The sequence below is a fragment of the Leucopleurus acutus genome (assembly GCF_964270905.1).
Source record: "Leucopleurus acutus genome assembly, chromosome: 2".
NCBI classification, from domain to species: Eukaryota; Metazoa; Chordata; class Mammalia; order Artiodactyla; family Delphinidae; genus Leucopleurus; species Leucopleurus acutus.
The window spans coordinates 170,738,625-170,755,848 of NC_139143.1; the positions used below are offsets into that span (position 1 = coordinate 170,738,625).

General features: G+C 48.2%; 1 protein-coding gene across 2 annotated transcripts in view; it reads right to left on the reverse strand.

Moving 5' to 3' along the window:
- Nucleotides 1–17,224, reverse strand: part of PTPRU (protein tyrosine phosphatase receptor type U) — an 82,189-nt gene that overhangs the window by 49,797 nt on the left and 15,168 nt on the right. For both annotated transcript variants that reach the window (XM_082863758.1, XM_082863757.1), the window contains exons 2-7: nt 14,334–14,465; nt 12,520–12,791; nt 11,934–12,015; nt 11,714–11,829; nt 11,131–11,305; nt 10,237–10,530 (exon numbers count right to left, since the gene is read on the reverse strand). In XM_082863758.1, the coding sequence (XP_082719884.1) occupies nt 10,237–10,530; nt 11,131–11,305; nt 11,714–11,829; nt 11,934–12,015; nt 12,520–12,791; nt 14,334–14,465 (1,071 nt within the window). The remainder of the gene's footprint in view (nt 1–10,236; nt 10,531–11,130; nt 11,306–11,713; nt 11,830–11,933; nt 12,016–12,519; nt 12,792–14,333; nt 14,466–17,224) is intronic.

Here is a 17,224-nt window from a genome sequence, read left to right on the forward strand (position 1 = left end):
CAAACTTGTTCTAAAACAGCTTATAGTAATATATACGATACAATAGTATAGAGAAGTCAGGATGATGGGGGAAATGAGAGGCAAATAGTTAAATAATGCCAGAGAATGTTAGGAAAATAGAAATGCATGTCATTAGGTTCTATGTGGAGCTAAAGATAAGATTCAAATTAGACAGTGAGTTTCCTGGCTGCCAAAGCAAAAAGGGAAATACAATCTGTTAGATGATGATAATGATGATGATGATGATGATGATGATGGCTGTTAACATTTATTAGAGGCTTTGTATGTGCTAGGCATTGTTCAGAGGCTTTAAAATGCTTTATCTCATTCAATCCTCTCTGTAATCCAATAGACAGGTGCAATTATTAGCCCTGTTACACACATGTAGAAATGGAGGCACACAGGAGAGATAAGTAACTTGCCCACAGTCGCACAGACAGTAAGTGGTAAAGCTGGGATCCAAACCTGGACAGGCTGGCTTCAGAATCCACACTCTTAACCACCACTACCCTGCCTCCCCATGAGGAATTCACTGTCCAAAAAATAAAAATAAATCACACCAATGCCTCTGGAGAGGCAGCTATCCCAACACAAGAGAGGTGTATATTACTCTGCTTTACAGCCTCTTGATGATTCCATAAAACCAGAAAGTTATCCTCATTTTATAAGTAAAGAAATCAAGGCTTCTGAAGCAAAGCCAGGATGGAGCCCAGGGGGCTCAGACCCATCCTGCATCTGCATTGACCAGCTGTGTGATCCTAAGCAAATCTCTGGGCCTCAGTTTCCTCATCTATAAAATGATGGAAGAAGCCAAGATTACTAATGATCCTCTTCTCTCTTGCCCCCTGACTGTGCAGGTTCTGTGACACCTGCAAAGTTTCCCCAGTTAGAGGACCTCAGGACACACCTTAATGAACAGGAAAGAAAGCACTACTGCTTGCCCTCTTAAGATCATTAAGTATGACCCTGTTATCATTTTTATACGATTAATTTGCTCAGGATGCTCTTTACAAAGATGATGCAAAGAGAAACATCAGGCTGCTCTTTACTTGGGAACGCCTGGGCAGGTGGCACAGCTTTAGACACTGGTCCCAAGGACAGCACAATGCAAGTCTGTTTCCGCCCAGGAGCTTTCCTTCCTTCCCTGGACCACAGGCAAGTGGCAGTCTCCAGTCATACATCAGACCACCAAAGAGAGATTTCAGCACATGCTAAGAGCAAGGCCCACCTCTTGACTTCTTCCAGAGAGCCTGGCTCTCTTCTCCCCACAAACGAGGCAGACCCGATCCCCACCCGACAAAAACGTTAAAGGGCTGGCTCCCTGCTCACTGCAACCTGAGGGTTGCTGGCTGCAAGCCCACTTACCACACTTGTGTTTTCTCTCCCGTTCCTGGCGCACAGAGGTTTTCCTAATGGTTTTCTATGTAGTTTTGTTTTAACCCATCGTTCTTACGTGTTTGGACAGGAGTGGGAGGATTTGGTGAGTGCTCCCTCTGCCGTCTTGTTCAGATCCTTGCTTTATTCCTTGACGTTCTGGCTCTGGTCCTGGCTGCCCGGTGTGTCCTGTCCCAAAGTGTGTATGTCTATGTCAGTGTCTACGTCTATGTCTATGTCTGTGTCTACTAAAGCCAAGGACCATGGCTTTATTTGCACTCGTGAGAGTGGATCTCGTTTCCCTGCAGCTCTGCTCACACCATCCCCACCCCCGGGAACACCTGCTCCACATCCTTTGCCATCCTTCCAGGTTTGGCCAAAGTGTACTGCTTCCTTCACCATCTGGCAGCATTTAGAGAAGGACATGAAACGTTAAATATAAACCGGTAACACAGGCTGGGTTGGGACCATGACCAACAAGACTGTAAGTGTCCCATCCAAAAGGGGCAGCTGCCACTCAGTTCCAGGAGATATCGCCATGCAGGACTACAGGCTCAGGGTTGCCAGATCCTCCCATTTCTTAAGAGAAGCCAGCAATTCCGATTTGTGTGTGTGAAATCTCCGGATTTTTAAATACTGGCAACCTACTCAGGTTTCTTAAAACCACTTTGCAGGGCACAAAATGGTAACCTCTAACTTGGAGGATGAAACTTTCACCCTCGTGCTTGGGTATCTCATTCTCCAACAGCTGTGTTAGCCCCCATCCGCCTCGCTAGAAGAAGGGGTCTTTGAAAAGAAAGCTCAGATTTCTTTCTCTCCCCACCCTGAACAAATCTGGGCAGATCCAGGGGCTCAAATAGTTTGTTGACTAAAGGCTGATATGTTGATTGAGGGGTGTGAATTCATGAGTCTCTCTGTGTTTCCAAAAACCATCTGGCACCCAGACACACTCTCTTCAGCTGCCAGCACACACTGGCAAAACAGAACTTGGGGACCTCAAAGCCCCGTCTCTCTAAATTCCATATGGCTGTAGGTTACTCAGAGATCAAAGGTCAAAATGCACATTAAAACAAGAAGGCTAACAGTTAACATCTGTTAAATTAGGCCAAAATGTGTTGATTTTAATGATGTTAAGGAGGATTCAATAACCCTGCAACGTTCTGTTTCTTGAGGAAGGGGCTTTGGAGTGGGGTCGGGTGCTCCAGAGTTCAAATCCTATCATCTCCACCTCTCATTAGTTCTGTGACTTCAGGCAAGTGATTTAACCCCCTTTTGAACATCAAGTTCCTTGACTAAAAAATGGAGATACAGTAACATCTACTTTGAAAAGCAAGTGTGAGAGTTACATGAGATGGTCTAACTTATAGTAGTTGATTAATTAATATGTGCACTCTAAGGGTGAGATACACCCTTATATACAGCAGCACCCTTTATAGTAACAGTATAAATTAGTGCGACCATTTTTAAAGCAATATGTCAAAGTCCTTTCTTAAACCACCCCTGACTACTTATCTCAAAGAAATAACTCAAGGAGGAAACAAAGCACGATAAGCACTAAATTTTTCAATATGGTATTATTCACAATAACAGGAATCTAGAGACAAATAGCCCAGCCATATGGAGACACTCAGTGGACTCCTACAGCCAATAAACATAATTATAAACAACATAACACATGTAACACCACCAAGAAAAGGAAGCAGAATACAGAATGCTTTCTACATCCCAGTGACAAGGGTGTGAAATGTGTACTGTAGGCATGTGGGCAGAGATTTGAAGAAGGCAGGAAAACTAAAACAGCTGTTGGGCTAGGATGGTGAGATTTAGAGTGATTTCTTTTGAATGCCTTCTACTGATGTTATATTATTGTTTTTACATTAAATAATATTGTGGGAGCAGAGTTTCATGGGGACCAGGGAGATGACAACACAGCTGGCCAACAGCAAAACAACTATGGGCCAAGGCGTCTAAGCAAGGAGGGGTGGTGATGCCAACGAAGAGAAGGCAGGGTGAGTTGTCCGGATCCTGTCTGCTTGGTTCCTGCCCCAGGTCCCATCCCGGCCAGCCTGTGTAAAGTGTTTAGCAGTGCTGGCACAAAGTGGGCACTCAGCCCACAATGGCATCTGCTGTTGCTGTTCCTGATGGTGTGGTCGTGACAGTAGTGGTAGTTTCAAACACTAGACTGGAAGGCAGGACATTCCAACTTTGGTTCTGACTCTGCTACAGACTCACTGCGTAGATCTGGGCAAGTGACTACATCTCAGTTTTCTCATCTGTGAAATGGAAACGAACAACAGCTGTCACCATGAAACATGGGTTCTTAACCCACTGTATGATCACAGGCAAGTGCCTTCCTCTCTCTGGGTTTCATCTGTACATTAAGGAGTGTAGAAGAGAGATTCTCTGTGGATCCCCAGCTCTGATTTCTTTTATTCTAAGTACCTGACCAGAACTGGCTTTGAAGAGTTAAAAACACCATAGCAACAATAGTTGTCATTTACTGAGTGCTTACTGTGTGTTAGGCACTATACTTCACAGGCATTTAATGCATTTGCATGCCATCACCTGCATTTAACCCAAAACACTGGAGGGTCCCACGGTTCAGGCTTCACTGCTTTTCTCTTTTCCACCTACACTTATTCCCTAAAATCTGAGGACTAAATCAGGGGTTCTCAACCTCAGCATTATTGACGTTTCAGACTAGATAATTCTTTGTTGAAGAGGCTGTTTATACACTGTAGGATGTTTATCAGCTTCTCTGGCTTCCTCTACCCCTTAGATGCCATTAGCACCCCACCCCCCGTTGTTACAACCAATATGTCTCCAGACCCTGCAGATGTCTCCTGGGAGAAAAAATCATCCCCCAATTGAGAACCACCATGATAAGAGACCTCATCCTGTGTCATGGATGTAAATATCATCTATACCATATCTATACTGATGACTTTCATATTTATATCTGCAGCCCGAACCTCTTCCCTGAACTCCATACTCGTAAATCCATCCACCTGATAGATATCTCCACTTGAACATCTAATAGGCATCTCAAAGTCAACATTTCCAGCACAGAACTCCTTATCTATGGCACCCCGTCTACTACACCTGCTCCTCCCACAGTCTGCTCCCTCGCAGTAAATGATACCTCCATCCTTCTTGCTGCTCAAGCAAAACACCTTGGAGCCATCCTTGACTTCTATTTCCTTCTCTCACTGCACATCCAATCCATGAACAAATGCAGTTAGCTCTACCTTCAAAACAAACCCAGAAAATAAACCACTTTTCACCACCACCACCACTACTTCCTCCCAGCTCCCAGCCTCCACCATGTCCCAGCTGAATTGTGGCAGTAGCCTCCTCACTGGTCTCTCCTCTGGTCCCCTTGCCCTCCTGGAATCTATTCTCCACAAAAGGACCAAAGTGATCCTTTTAAACATAGTAAGTGATGTCATTCCTGCTCTCCAAACCCGCAATGGCTCCCCAGCCCACCCAGCGTAAAATGGCTCTGAGTCCCACATCCCCAGCATGACTCTGACCTTCTCTCCTGCCAGCTCCCCCTCAGTCACTAGACCACAGTTCTACTGGTCTCCTTGCTGCTCCTCACACACGCCAAGCACGCTATACAGACTTCCTTGCTATTACGTCTGCCTGGAATGCCCCTTCCCCCAGCAATTCCTCCAGCTTCCTGCGTGGCACTGTCCCTCACCTCCTTCAGGTCTCTGCTCAAATGTCACCTTCTCAGCAAAACGATCCCTGAACCTTTTTGAAATGACAATTCTCCTGCCCCCACACCCCATCCCCCTTCCTGCTTTAACCTTCACAGCCCTGGTCATCATCTGACCATTCGTATATTTCACTTGTTTACTGTCTCCTCAGCCAGAATGTGAGTTCCATGCAGAGCTCCGGCACGAGGAACTCACTCACTAGTGGCTTTTGTCTGTCTTGGTCGCAGTCTTATATCCCTAGCAACTAAACAGTATGTGACACATAATAGGCATTCAATAAACATGTGTTGAATGAATCTTCACACTTACCCTGTACGGTAAGGATTATTATCATTCCCATGTTATAAAACAAGGGGACTAAAGCTTGGGGAGGTTAAGTAACCTGACTCAGATTCCTCAGCTAGAAAGTAACTTCCACTGGAATACTCTTACCCAACACCCAAGGGTCTCTCTAAATATGGCATTAAACTATTTTAGATGGTTCCCGGATCAGCTTTTTAAAACACTTAAGAATACTGGCTGGCAAAAAATAAATAAACCTCGACCTAAGCATGTAGCTTATCCAAAAATTAACTCAAAATGGATCACGGACTTGCATGTAAAACTATAACACTTTTCTTTCTTTTTTTTTTTTTTAAAGGAGAAAATTTTGGGGATCTAGGGCTAGGCAAGGAGTTCTTAAATTTGACATCAAAAGCACAATTCATAAAAGAAAATTTTGATAAATTGGCCCTCATCAAAATTAAAAATGGTTGCTCTGTGAAAGCTCAGGTGAAGAGGATAAAAAGACAAGCTAAAAGCCAGGGGAAAACATTTACAAACCACACACCCAAAAAAGGACTAGTATCTAGAATGTGTAAAGAGCTCTCAAAGCTCAACAATATAAAGTGAATAATCCAATTAGAAAATGGGCAAGGACAGGGACTTCCCTGGTGGCACAGTGGTTAAGAATCTGCCTGCCGTACATACAATGGAATGTTACTTAGCCACAAAAAGAAACAAAATTGAGTTATTTGTAGTGAGGTGGAGGGAACTAGAGTCTGTCATACAGAGTGAACTAAGTCAGAAAGAGAAAACAAATACCATATGCTAACACATATATATGGAATCTAAAAATTAAAAAATGGTACTGATGAACCTAGTTGCAGGGCAGGAATAAAGATGTAGACATAGACAATGGACCTGAGGACACGGGGTGGGAGGGGGAAGCTGGGGTGAAGTGAGAGTAGCATCGACATATATACACTACTGAATGTAAAATAGTTAGCTAGTGGGAAGCAGCTGCGTAGCACAGGGAGATCAGCTTGGTGCTTTACGATGACCTACAGGGGTGGGATAGGGAGGATGGGAGGGAGGCTCAAGAGGGAGGGGATATAGGGATATATGTATACATATGGCTGATTCACTCTGGTATACAACAGAAACTAACACAGTATTGTGAAGCAATTATACTCCAATAAAGATCAATTAAAAAAAGAGAAAAAAAGAAATCCGCTTGCCAAGGCAGGGGACATGGGTTGAAGCCCTGATCCGGGAAGATCCCACATGCCACGGAGTAACTAAGCCTGTGCGTCACAACTACTGAGCCTGTGCTCTAGAGCCCACGAGCCACAACTACTGAGCCCGAGTGCCACAACTACTGAAGCCCGCAAGCCTAGAGCCCGTGCCCCACAACAAGAGAAGCCACTGCAATGAGAAGCCTGTGCACCACAACAAAGAGTAGCCCCTGCTCGCCACAACTAGAGAAAAGCCCACGTGCAGCAACGAAGACCCAATGCAGCCAAAAATTAATTAATTATTTATTTATTTTTAAATGGGCAAGGACATGAATAATTCACCAAAGAGGATATACAGATGGCAAACAGCACATGAAAAGATGTTTAACATCACAAGGCATTAAAGAAATGCAAATTAAGACCAGGATAGGATATTACTACACACCTCTCAGAATGGCTAAAATTTTTTTAAAAAATAATAATAATGACAGCACCAAATGCTGGCAAGGATGTAGAAAACTGGATCACTCATATATTGCTGGTGAGAATGTAAAACAATACAGCCTCTCTGACAGTTCCCAATAAAACTAAATATTCAATTACCATATGATCCATTAATTGTACCCTCAGGCATCTATCCCAGAAAACTATGAAAAATTATGTTCATGAAAAACTTGCAAATGAATGTTCATAGCAGCTCTACTTGTAATAACCAAAAACTGGGACCAGTTCAAGTGTCATTCAACAGATAAATGGTTAAACAAACTCTGGTATATCCACACCATGGAGTACTACTCAGCATTAAAAAGGAATGAACTATTGATTTACACAACTTGGATGAATCTCCAGGAAATTACAATAAGCAAAAAAGCAAATCTCAGTGCCAAGACAATTCAATGGGAAAAGAATAGTCTTTTCAATAAATGGTGCTGGAACAAGTGGACATCTGCAAGCAAAAGAATGAGATTGGACTCCTACCTCACACCATATACAAAAATTCACTCAAAATGGATCAAGGACCTAAATGTAAGAGCCAAAACTATAAAACTCTTAGAAAAAAATAAGGGTAAATCTTCGTGACTTTGGATTAGGCAATGTTTTTTTAGATATGACATTGAAAGCACAAACAAAAGAAAAAACAGATAAATTGTACTTCATCAAAATGAAAAACCTTTGTGCTTCAAAGGACACCATCAAGAAAACTAAAAGACAACCCACAGAATGGAAGAAAACACTTGCAAATATATCTGATAAGGGTTTAGTATCCAGAACATATAAAGAAGTTTTACAACTCAATAATAAAAAACTGAACTTAAAAACGAGTAAAGGATCTGAATAGACATTTCTACAGAGAAGACATATAAATGGCCAATAAGCACATGAAAAAAGTTCAATATCATTAACCATCAGGGAAATGCAACACCACAATGAGACACCACTTCATACCCACTAGGACGGTTATAATCAGAAGACAGATAATAACAAGTGTTAGTGAGAATGTAGAGAAACTGGAACCCCCATACACTGCTGATGAGAATGTAAAGTGGAGTGGTTGCTTTGGAAAACAGTCCAGCAGTTCCCTAAATGGTTAAACATAGTTACCATACTATATATATATATACACCCAGGAGAAATGAAAACATATGTCCATACCAAACCCTGTACTTTAATATTCATAAGAATACTGTTCATAACAACCAACAAGTATAAAAAACGCAAATGCCTACCAACTGATGAATGGATAAGTAAATTATGGTATGTCTACAAAACAAAATATTATTCAACAATAAAAAGTACTGGGACTTCCCTGGTGCCGGGATTTCCCTGGAGGCACAGTGGTTAAGAATACGCCTGCCAATGCAGGGGACGCAGGTTCGAGCCCTGGTCCAGGAAGATCCCACATGCCGCGGAGCAACTAAGCCTGTGCGTCACAACTATTGAGCCTGCGCTCTAGAGCCCACGAGCCACAACTACTGAAGCCCGCGTGGCCTAGAGCCCATGCTCCGCAACAAAAGAAGCCACCACAATGAGAAGCCTGTGCACCACAAGAAGAGTAGCCCTCGTTTGCCGCAACTAGAGAAAGCCCATGTGCAGCAACAAAGACCCAACGCAGCCAAAAATAAAATAAATAAATTTATTTTTAAAAAATACTAATGCATGCCACAACATGGATAAACCTTGAAAAATTGTGCTAAGTGAAAGAAGCCAATCACTAAAGACTACATATTGTATGATTCCATTTATATGCAATGTCCACAAAGAGGCAAATCTATAGAGACAAAAAGTAAATTAGTGGCTGCCTTGAGCCGAAGGAATTAGGGGGAAATGAGGGGAGGGGTGGACTGCAAAAGAATACAAGGTTTCCTTTGGGGGAGATGAAAAATGTTCTAAAATTGATTGTGGTGATGGTTGCACAACTTTGTGAATATACTAAAAACCATTGAATTATACACTCTAATGAATGAAATGTATGAGGTGTGAATTATATCTCATAAAGCTGCTACCAAATTAAAAAGCCGATTCCAAAGGTTACACACTGTATGATTTCTTTATCTATATAACATTTCTAAAACGACAAAATTTTAGAAATGAAGGACAAATTAGTGGTAACCAGGGGTTGGGGGTGGAGGAAGGGACAGAAATGATATAAAAGAGCAACGAAGGATCCTTAAGCTGATTGAACTGTTCACTATCTTGACTGTGGTGGTAAATACACAAAGCAACCAACACATGTGATAAACTGTATAGAACTAAATATACACAGATACACACAAATCAGGACAAATGAAACTGGGGAAGTCTGAATAAGATCTGTGGATTTTAACAATGTCAGTATCTTGAGTGTGATTTATACTACAGTTTTGCAAAATGCAGGAAACAGGGTAAAGTGTATAAGGAAATTTCTCTTATATTTTTTCTTACAACCGCATATGAATCTTTTATATCTCAATAAAAATTCAACAACAACAAAAACGCTGAAATCACAGAGTAAGAAAATTGTTCTGTTGTCAATTTCTCTTCTGATTAAACAATAAAGTCTCCCCTGGTGCAGGTGTGCCACTGCTCGTAACAGCTGCATTACCCTTTGAAACAAGCAAAAGCAGACATCAGGCTCAATTGCCCAGACAAGAGAATCCAGCTAGAATTTAATAACACTTTTATTTTATGGTGTTTAGTTGTTTATTTTATCTAGATGATATAATGTAGAATTAAGAACACAGATTCTGAAGACAGCCGGTCAAGGGTGCCAATCCCTTACTGCTCTGCTGCTTACTAGCTGTGTGACTTTGAGCCAGTCACTTAACATCTCTGTTAATAATAATCTGTACAGAGGTTACAGATTTTACACCTCATCTGTACAATGGGTATGACAAGAGTACCTAGATCATGGTGTTGTTCTGAGTTTTAAATCAATAAATGATACACACACAATATATGTATAAATGTCCATCACAAAGTGAAATGTTAGCTATCATTATTTTCTTTACCATAACTAGGATTGAGGGAAGGTCACGATGTTTTAGAAGGTTTTAGAAGCACAGATCGAGGCCATACTACCGCTCGGAATGTACCCTTCGCCCCTCGGTTGCCCTGAGTCCATACCCGGGTATCTGGAGGAGGGAGTGGAGCCAGGAGGCACCCACCTGCGCACTTGGTGCGGCTGACGAGGGGCGGCCCGGGGCGGCCTGTGCCGCCGTCACCGGGGCGCGTGAGCAGGACGCTGATCTCGTACTCCGTGTCGGGGTCGAGGTGCCACAGCTTGTAGGTCTGCAGGCTGACCGCGTGAACCTCCGCCCACGGGCCGCGCGCCATGCGGTACTCAATCTCCTTACGCACGATCGGCCCGTCGCCTATGATGGAGTTGGTGTTGAGCTGGATGATGAGGTAGGTGGGACCAGCGCGCAGTAGCTGCGGGGGCGCAATGGGGGTAGGGGGCTCTGCAAGGAGATGGGAGAGAGACGGAGCCCGCGGATGCCGCTATGAATCCCTGGCCCTCAGCTCCTCACCCCACCACACCCAAAAACCCAAGAGCCCTCCTGTCCCCCCAGGCTCCTCACGCAGCCCCCAAGCCCTAGATTAGACTGCCTCCCTCCACTAAATCCCCAGGGCCTAAGAAGCTCCCCACTCCAAAAGCTGACCCCGTCCTCACTCCTCAGCCTACACCCTCTCCCTCACTCCCTTCTGAATCCCCAAGTCCTCGCGTCCAAGGACTGATCGCTTGCCCGCTCCGGTCAACCCTAGGGCCCAATAGCCAGATCCCGCCTCGCCGGGCTCACACCTTGACCCAGCCTCCACGCGGGCCCACCTCTCAGTCACATCCCCTCACCTCCAGTCCGACCTGATCGCAGGTGAGATTGTGCCCCTCCGCAAGCCCCGCCCCGCGGTCAGACCACGCCCCTGGTCAAACCCTTCCTTCCCTACCCGTCCATGGGCCACGCCCCCTGACAAGACTCCGCCCCCTGGTAGAACCTGCGCCCCCACCCTCCGCTCGCCCCGCCCCTCGGAGGCCCGCCCTCCGCAAGCGTCCCAGAGCTCACCTTTGACGATTAGCTCTGCGAAGTTGGAGACGCCCACGCCACGCTGGGCCTGGGACACGCAGCGGTACAGGTCCTGCTCCGCGCGGCGCACGGCGGCCAGCGGGAAGGTGGCCAGGAAGCGCCGGTGGCTGATGTGCCTCACGCCGGCCGCGGGCACCAGTGCCCCGCTCTGTCGCTGAGCGGGGAGAGGGGCCAATGGGTCATGGGCGCCGGGGAAGAAAGGTCCAGATCTCGCTGTGACCCGGGCGAGGGAGTAAATGTCCCGGCCCCATTTAGCCATCCCTACTACACAGGGGCATTTGGGGTTCCTGGAACCAGCTCTGCCACAGGAAGGTGTGGGTCTGATTAAGGGAATGTGGTCGCTCTGCCTTTGATGGAAGGTGTGGTTGGAGGATCCTGGAGCCGCTCTCTGTCCTCGGGGGATGGGGCACCCAAGAGGGCAGAGCAGAGCCTAGGGAGAGCCAGGACGCATGTGTATGGGTGCTGGAGAATAACGGAAGGACTCAGCATTCCGCAGAGGAGCCAGAACTTTTCATAAGAAGTTGGCCAAGGTCCCCCCACACTCCCACCCCACCCACCTCACCTGCAGAAGGAAGCGCTCGGCCTCTGCTGCTCTGCCAGCAGCCATGCACTGGAACGAGGCGTTCTGGCCCGCATTGACCTCCACGTCGCCCAGGCGGGAGAAGTGTGGGGCCTTTGCTGCCGGAACAGAGCCTTGGTGTGAGCTGGGCTCGTGCCCCCTGTCAGCAGGAGCCGCATCCACCCGTAACCCTCACCCTGCACCCCAGTGGGCTGGGACTCACCGCAGGGGTAGCTGAGAAGCAGGATGTCATCTAGGCCCATGTAGCCCCTGCGGTCTGAGGAGATGAGGGCCTCAAACAGCACCTGGGGGAGGTGGGAGGGTCCCTGTCATGCTGACATCCCTCCAGCCCTGCCTGGGGAGATGCCCACAAGAGCCCCCTTTCAGCTGTGCTCCAGCCCCATCCTCCTCAACAAGCAGCCCAGCTCACAGTTACTCTCCATACCAAGCCAGCTTGTTGTGGAAAGGGGTGTCAGCACCCAGAGCTAACAAGGTCAAGGCCAGAGGTTCCATCCCAATCCTGGACTGTTACCTTCAAGCCACAAAACTTCCCAGCCAGACAGGGTTTCCAAGTCAGCACTATTCCAACTCACCTCGACCCCAGCCATAAACTACTCCTAATAACAATGACCTCTGATACTGAACCAGACTGAACCATCACTGAAGAACCCAATGCTGACCACAGACTGACTCCTGATGCTGACACAAACTAATTCCAACCTAGGCCACTTGCTTACTCTGATCTCATGCTGACACCCCTCTACCCACACCCCCAAGCACAGACTGACCGCAGACTGAACCCAGCCCACCTGATATTCATTGGGCCAGAAGGTGCTGACAGCCAGCTCAGCCTGGTGCCACTGGCGGCCGTGGGATCCAGTCATATTCCAGACAGCACTGCCCAGGGGACCCCCATTGACACGCACATAGATGCCCAAAGTGCCCGGGCTGTGCCCATCCCGACTGTACAGGAAATAGCTGAACTGCACACAGTGGGTGTCATTCTCACTCAGACTCTGGAAGATGACATGGGCCCTCTGGCCTGGAGCATGCTGGGAAGCATTGACCATCAAGTAGGAGCCTGGAAAGAGAGGAGGAAGAGGCAGGAGCTGAGAACTCAGGGGAGGACCAGGGTCAGGTGGGCACAGAGGAGGAGGCAGAAACAAAGGACTCCAGGCATTTGGAGCCATCTGGAGTCAGCGGCCTGAGTTCTGGTCCCAGCTCTGACTCACTGGGTAAGTCCCTTCATTTCCCTGCATCTGTTTCCCAAAGTAAAGACTTGGAGCAGCAAAAAAACACACAAATCTGGCTGTGCCAAAACCCCTTCCTGGCTCCTCACCTCGCCCTTTATGACCCCAGTCCAAGCTTGTGCTAATCCACAGCTTTCCCCACATTCCGAGCTGTCCTGGGAGGCAAGGACTAGGACACTCATCTCAGGAGTCAAGAGTCCAGCACATGACAGGCCCTCAAAGTCCACCTCTTCTGAAGCCCTCCCTCTCCATCCCTCTATGGGTGTCTCTCCTGGCCCCTGGATCATTAATAAAGTATGTACCGCTCTCCCCACCAGCCTGTGATGCCTCAGGGCTCCACTGTGTCCCCAGCACAGGTCTGCAAGCTGAATGAACTTACAGAACAGAGATGGAATGAAAGGGCTCTAACTTCCCTTCCAGCCCTCAGCCCCTCAGTCTAAACTCCTGGGATACAACTCTCTTGATTTCAAACCTGGAGAAAGGCAGCCCTGCCCCTGCCCCAGAGATCCAAGCTGTATGCTGGGAGTGGGGGAGAGGGGTGGCGGGGGAAAGGGGGCTGGACTCCTCAGGACCTGGCTGGGGGATTATGGCTTCCCTTCTGTGGGGAGAAGGTCCCAGCAGCTGCTAACGGGAAATGGAAGCTCAGAGAAGGAAATGGAAGCTCAGAGAAGTTAGGTGACTTGCCCAAAGTCACACAGATGGTAAAGTGATGAAGCAAAGATCTGAAGCCCAGCCTTCATGACTCTGGAACCAGTGCACTAAAGGCCATCATCAGGGTAGAAGGCCGGGACTAGAATCTACATAATTAGTCTCCTCTCAGTCCAGTGTTCACGCCGCCAAATATTCCCCATCCTGAAACAGGGGCAGGGCAGGGCAGCAGTCGGGAAAGATCCAGGAAGAAAGGGGCAGAGGCAGAAAGGTTTTACACACATGCAGCCCCCAAGGTTACTGCTCTGTCAGCATCTTCAAGCCTGGGAGACCAGGACTCAGAGGCTCACAGGGAGAAGAGAGCCTCCCTGAAGGTGGAGGATTTAGGAAGACCTGGCAGGAGTAAGGTGGATCCTGAACTAAGCTGCCATACGAGTAATGGGAGGTGGGCTTTATCTTACAGTTTGTAAGGGTCTTTATCTTACAGTTTGTAAGGGTCTTTGATTACTTGAACCTGCACCCATTTTACAGGTAAAACTACCTGAGGTACACAATTGGTCAGGGTCCAGAGAGCTCCATATTCACAGTGTCATCTGTGTCATTACAGATGCCAAAGCAGATGGAGGCCCAGAAAGATTAGGCAGTGCACCCAAGGTAACACAGCAGGTGGGTAGCATGCCCCTGGAAGGAGATGAAGGGGGAATGGTGACTGAGAGTAGGCTCACCATGAGGCAGGTCCGCAGGAGCCCGGGTGCCGGGGTGGATCCTCACTTGCTCCCACTGGAAGTCGTCATACTGGGCCTGGCTGTACTCACAGGGCACTGCTGGGTCACTCGCCTCCTCGAAGGTGCAGCCGGCTGTGAGGGAAGGGCCTACTTAGCCCAGGCTAGAGCCGGGCTGCTGGCCAGAAGGGCTCCTGGGGCTACCCTCTAGGTGCCCCGCACTGTCCCTTCCTACCCAGGCCCACCCTCATCCCCTCCGTCTCCTCAAGCCCTCCCCCCACTGCTCCCTCCCTCTAACCAAACACTCCCTCCCCCACCCTCTCCTTCTTTTCATTGTCTCCTCCCAATGCCAAGACCTCCCCACATTGCCCACCCCCGCAGTACTCCCCAGGACCTCCCACTGCTCAACCACCAATCAAAGACCCTCCTCAACAAAAGCCAGTTATCATTACTATCCATTAAAGCCTCTCAACAACTCATGAAATCAAAGCTAGAATTATCCCCACTTTACAGATGAGGAAACTGAGGCCCAAAGAGGCTGTGACCTCCTTAAGGTCACACAGCAGGTTAATGACAGAGGTGGGGTTTGGACCAAGATCTGCTGACTGCTGGTCAGTGTTCCATCACCTGCCCCTCCATCTTTGCAGAGAGGACAGACAGTGGGCCCCAGGACTGGCAGGGTCATGAATGCCCTAAGTCAGCCCTGATGGTATCTCCTTAAAAATAAGAACAATGTCCACTGATGACATCAGGCTTCCGACAAGCCCTGCACAGTGCTAAATGCTTTAAGCGTGGATTCCCATTTAGGCCTCGCCTTCTAAGGAGGTACCACTACTGTATTTATTCCTACTTGACAGATAGGCTTAAGCGATGCACATTACCCAAAGTCACCTAACTGAGGTCTCTGCCTGCAGGAATGTGGCAGGCAAAACAGTCATGTGTGGACTGAGGACACATATGACTAGAGGAAGCAAATTCCCATGATTTGGAACCAATATACATAGTTTAAATATGGCGGGGATTGAAATGGATGTGAGTCCTTTGGTTGGTAATGAGGTTCACATATCTTAGCTGGCTCATCAACGCCCTGAGTTGGACGTAATACACTTGAGAACACCACTGGTTCAGAAAGTAACTGCAAACAGGTCCCTGCACTCACTCCTGAACCTTAGTGTTTGGAGCCCCATCAGGGGTAAATGAAGGCATGTGAGACCCGGGCAAATGCATGGACAAGTGGCGAGGAAGCAGGCACAAATCGTGCCAGGCCCTGTCCTGGGTACCTATCAGCCACTGGTACTTCTCCCCACTTGACAGATGAGGTGACTGAGGCTCTGAGGGGTGAAGGAATTCACCCACAGTATGCGGTGGTAGATAAGCAAGTGGGCTTTGGCATCAGACAGACTCGGGATTGAACCTTGACTCTGCACTTCGCCAGCCCTGTGGTGGTGATCCTTTCTCATCTTCAGTTTCCCCACCCACAAGTGGAGTTGTTGAGGTTTCAGTGCGGGGGTCCACTCAGCACAATGCCTAGCGCATGCAAGCACTCAGGAGAGAGCAGCTCTGCACCTGAGCCACCTGAGCCACCTGAGTAACAGAAGCAGGATTTGAATCCATGGCGGTCAGAGGCCAAAGTCCACATTTCTCACCAGAAAAGCCTTCACTAGGAGAAGGAGCAAGTTTTAGCTGCTTCCCAGCCTCAAGAAGAGGAGGGCAAGAAACAGAGAGTAACTGGGGAGTGAGTGCCACGCGCCAGGCACTACGGTGGGCATCTGCACGCACTGCTGGTGGCCTCACTTTCAGGAGGCTCTGCTGTTTCATCTGCAGCAGGGACTTCTCCAGGTTTTCGCGGATCATGTGAAGCAGCATCTCGAAATGCACAGCCAGGCACAAGGGGCTTGCCACTGTTGCGAGCGGGGGAGTCTCCCTTTCCTCTTTATGGACCCCGTCAGAGTGTAAAACAGTAAAAGGTGGGCAAAAGGCTGGCACCAGGTGGATGGGATGAAATAACAGCAGCCTCTCTCCAGAGCTGGGGCAGGATGTTGGCTGAGCTCTTTGCCTCATTGTGTGAAGACCCCTGGTCAGCATGTGCCCTATGACCTGTGGAGGTGGGTTTTAACCCCATCTGTGCTGGGGAGGCCTCAGCTCTCCCCTTAGAAAATGATCCATAGCACAGCACGAAGAGAGAACATAGCTAGTAGGGATGATCAGGGAGGGCTTCCTGGAGGAGGGGACAGCTGACTTCATTCAGCCTGAGCTGAGTCTGTGCCTGAGGGTCTTAGCCAAGGCCTCCCTGAGCCTCCAAATTACCAGAAAGGGAACCCCAGGATCTAGAGTCTCGCTGGGGCTCAGGTCCTTCCTGTTCCTTCTCAAGTAACAAGGCAGCTGCCCCAGATGTCTCACGCATGGCCCTGCGGCGAGCCTGGGAATGCCAGCTCCTTGGCTTCCTCCCGTCCATTCTGAGCCAAGCCAAGTGAGCTTCCAGGACTCCCAGCCTGACTGACGTGGTCAGAGGGACCCCCAGACCGTCTGACCTTGGCCAGAGTAACCCTGAGACTGCCTGATGCAGGTCAGTTGACCCCCAGACAGATAGACCTGAGCCAGAGTGGCCCCATCATCATCCAGATGACCACCAGACCATCTGACTTTGACCAGAATGACCACCAGACTGACTGACTGAGCCCAGACCAGCTGACCATGTCCAGAGTGACCCCTGACTTCCATCAAAATGGAAGTCCTGCACCTGTCCCAAGCCAGGGTGATCTCCCCGGGTGACCATTCCCATCCAGAGTACCCCCTTCTGGAGGTAGAATGATTCCCTCTCCCTGATCCATGCCCATCCCCAGCCCTGTGTTTCTGGGCCAGGCCCATTCCAGCCACAGCCTTCAGGGGGTAAC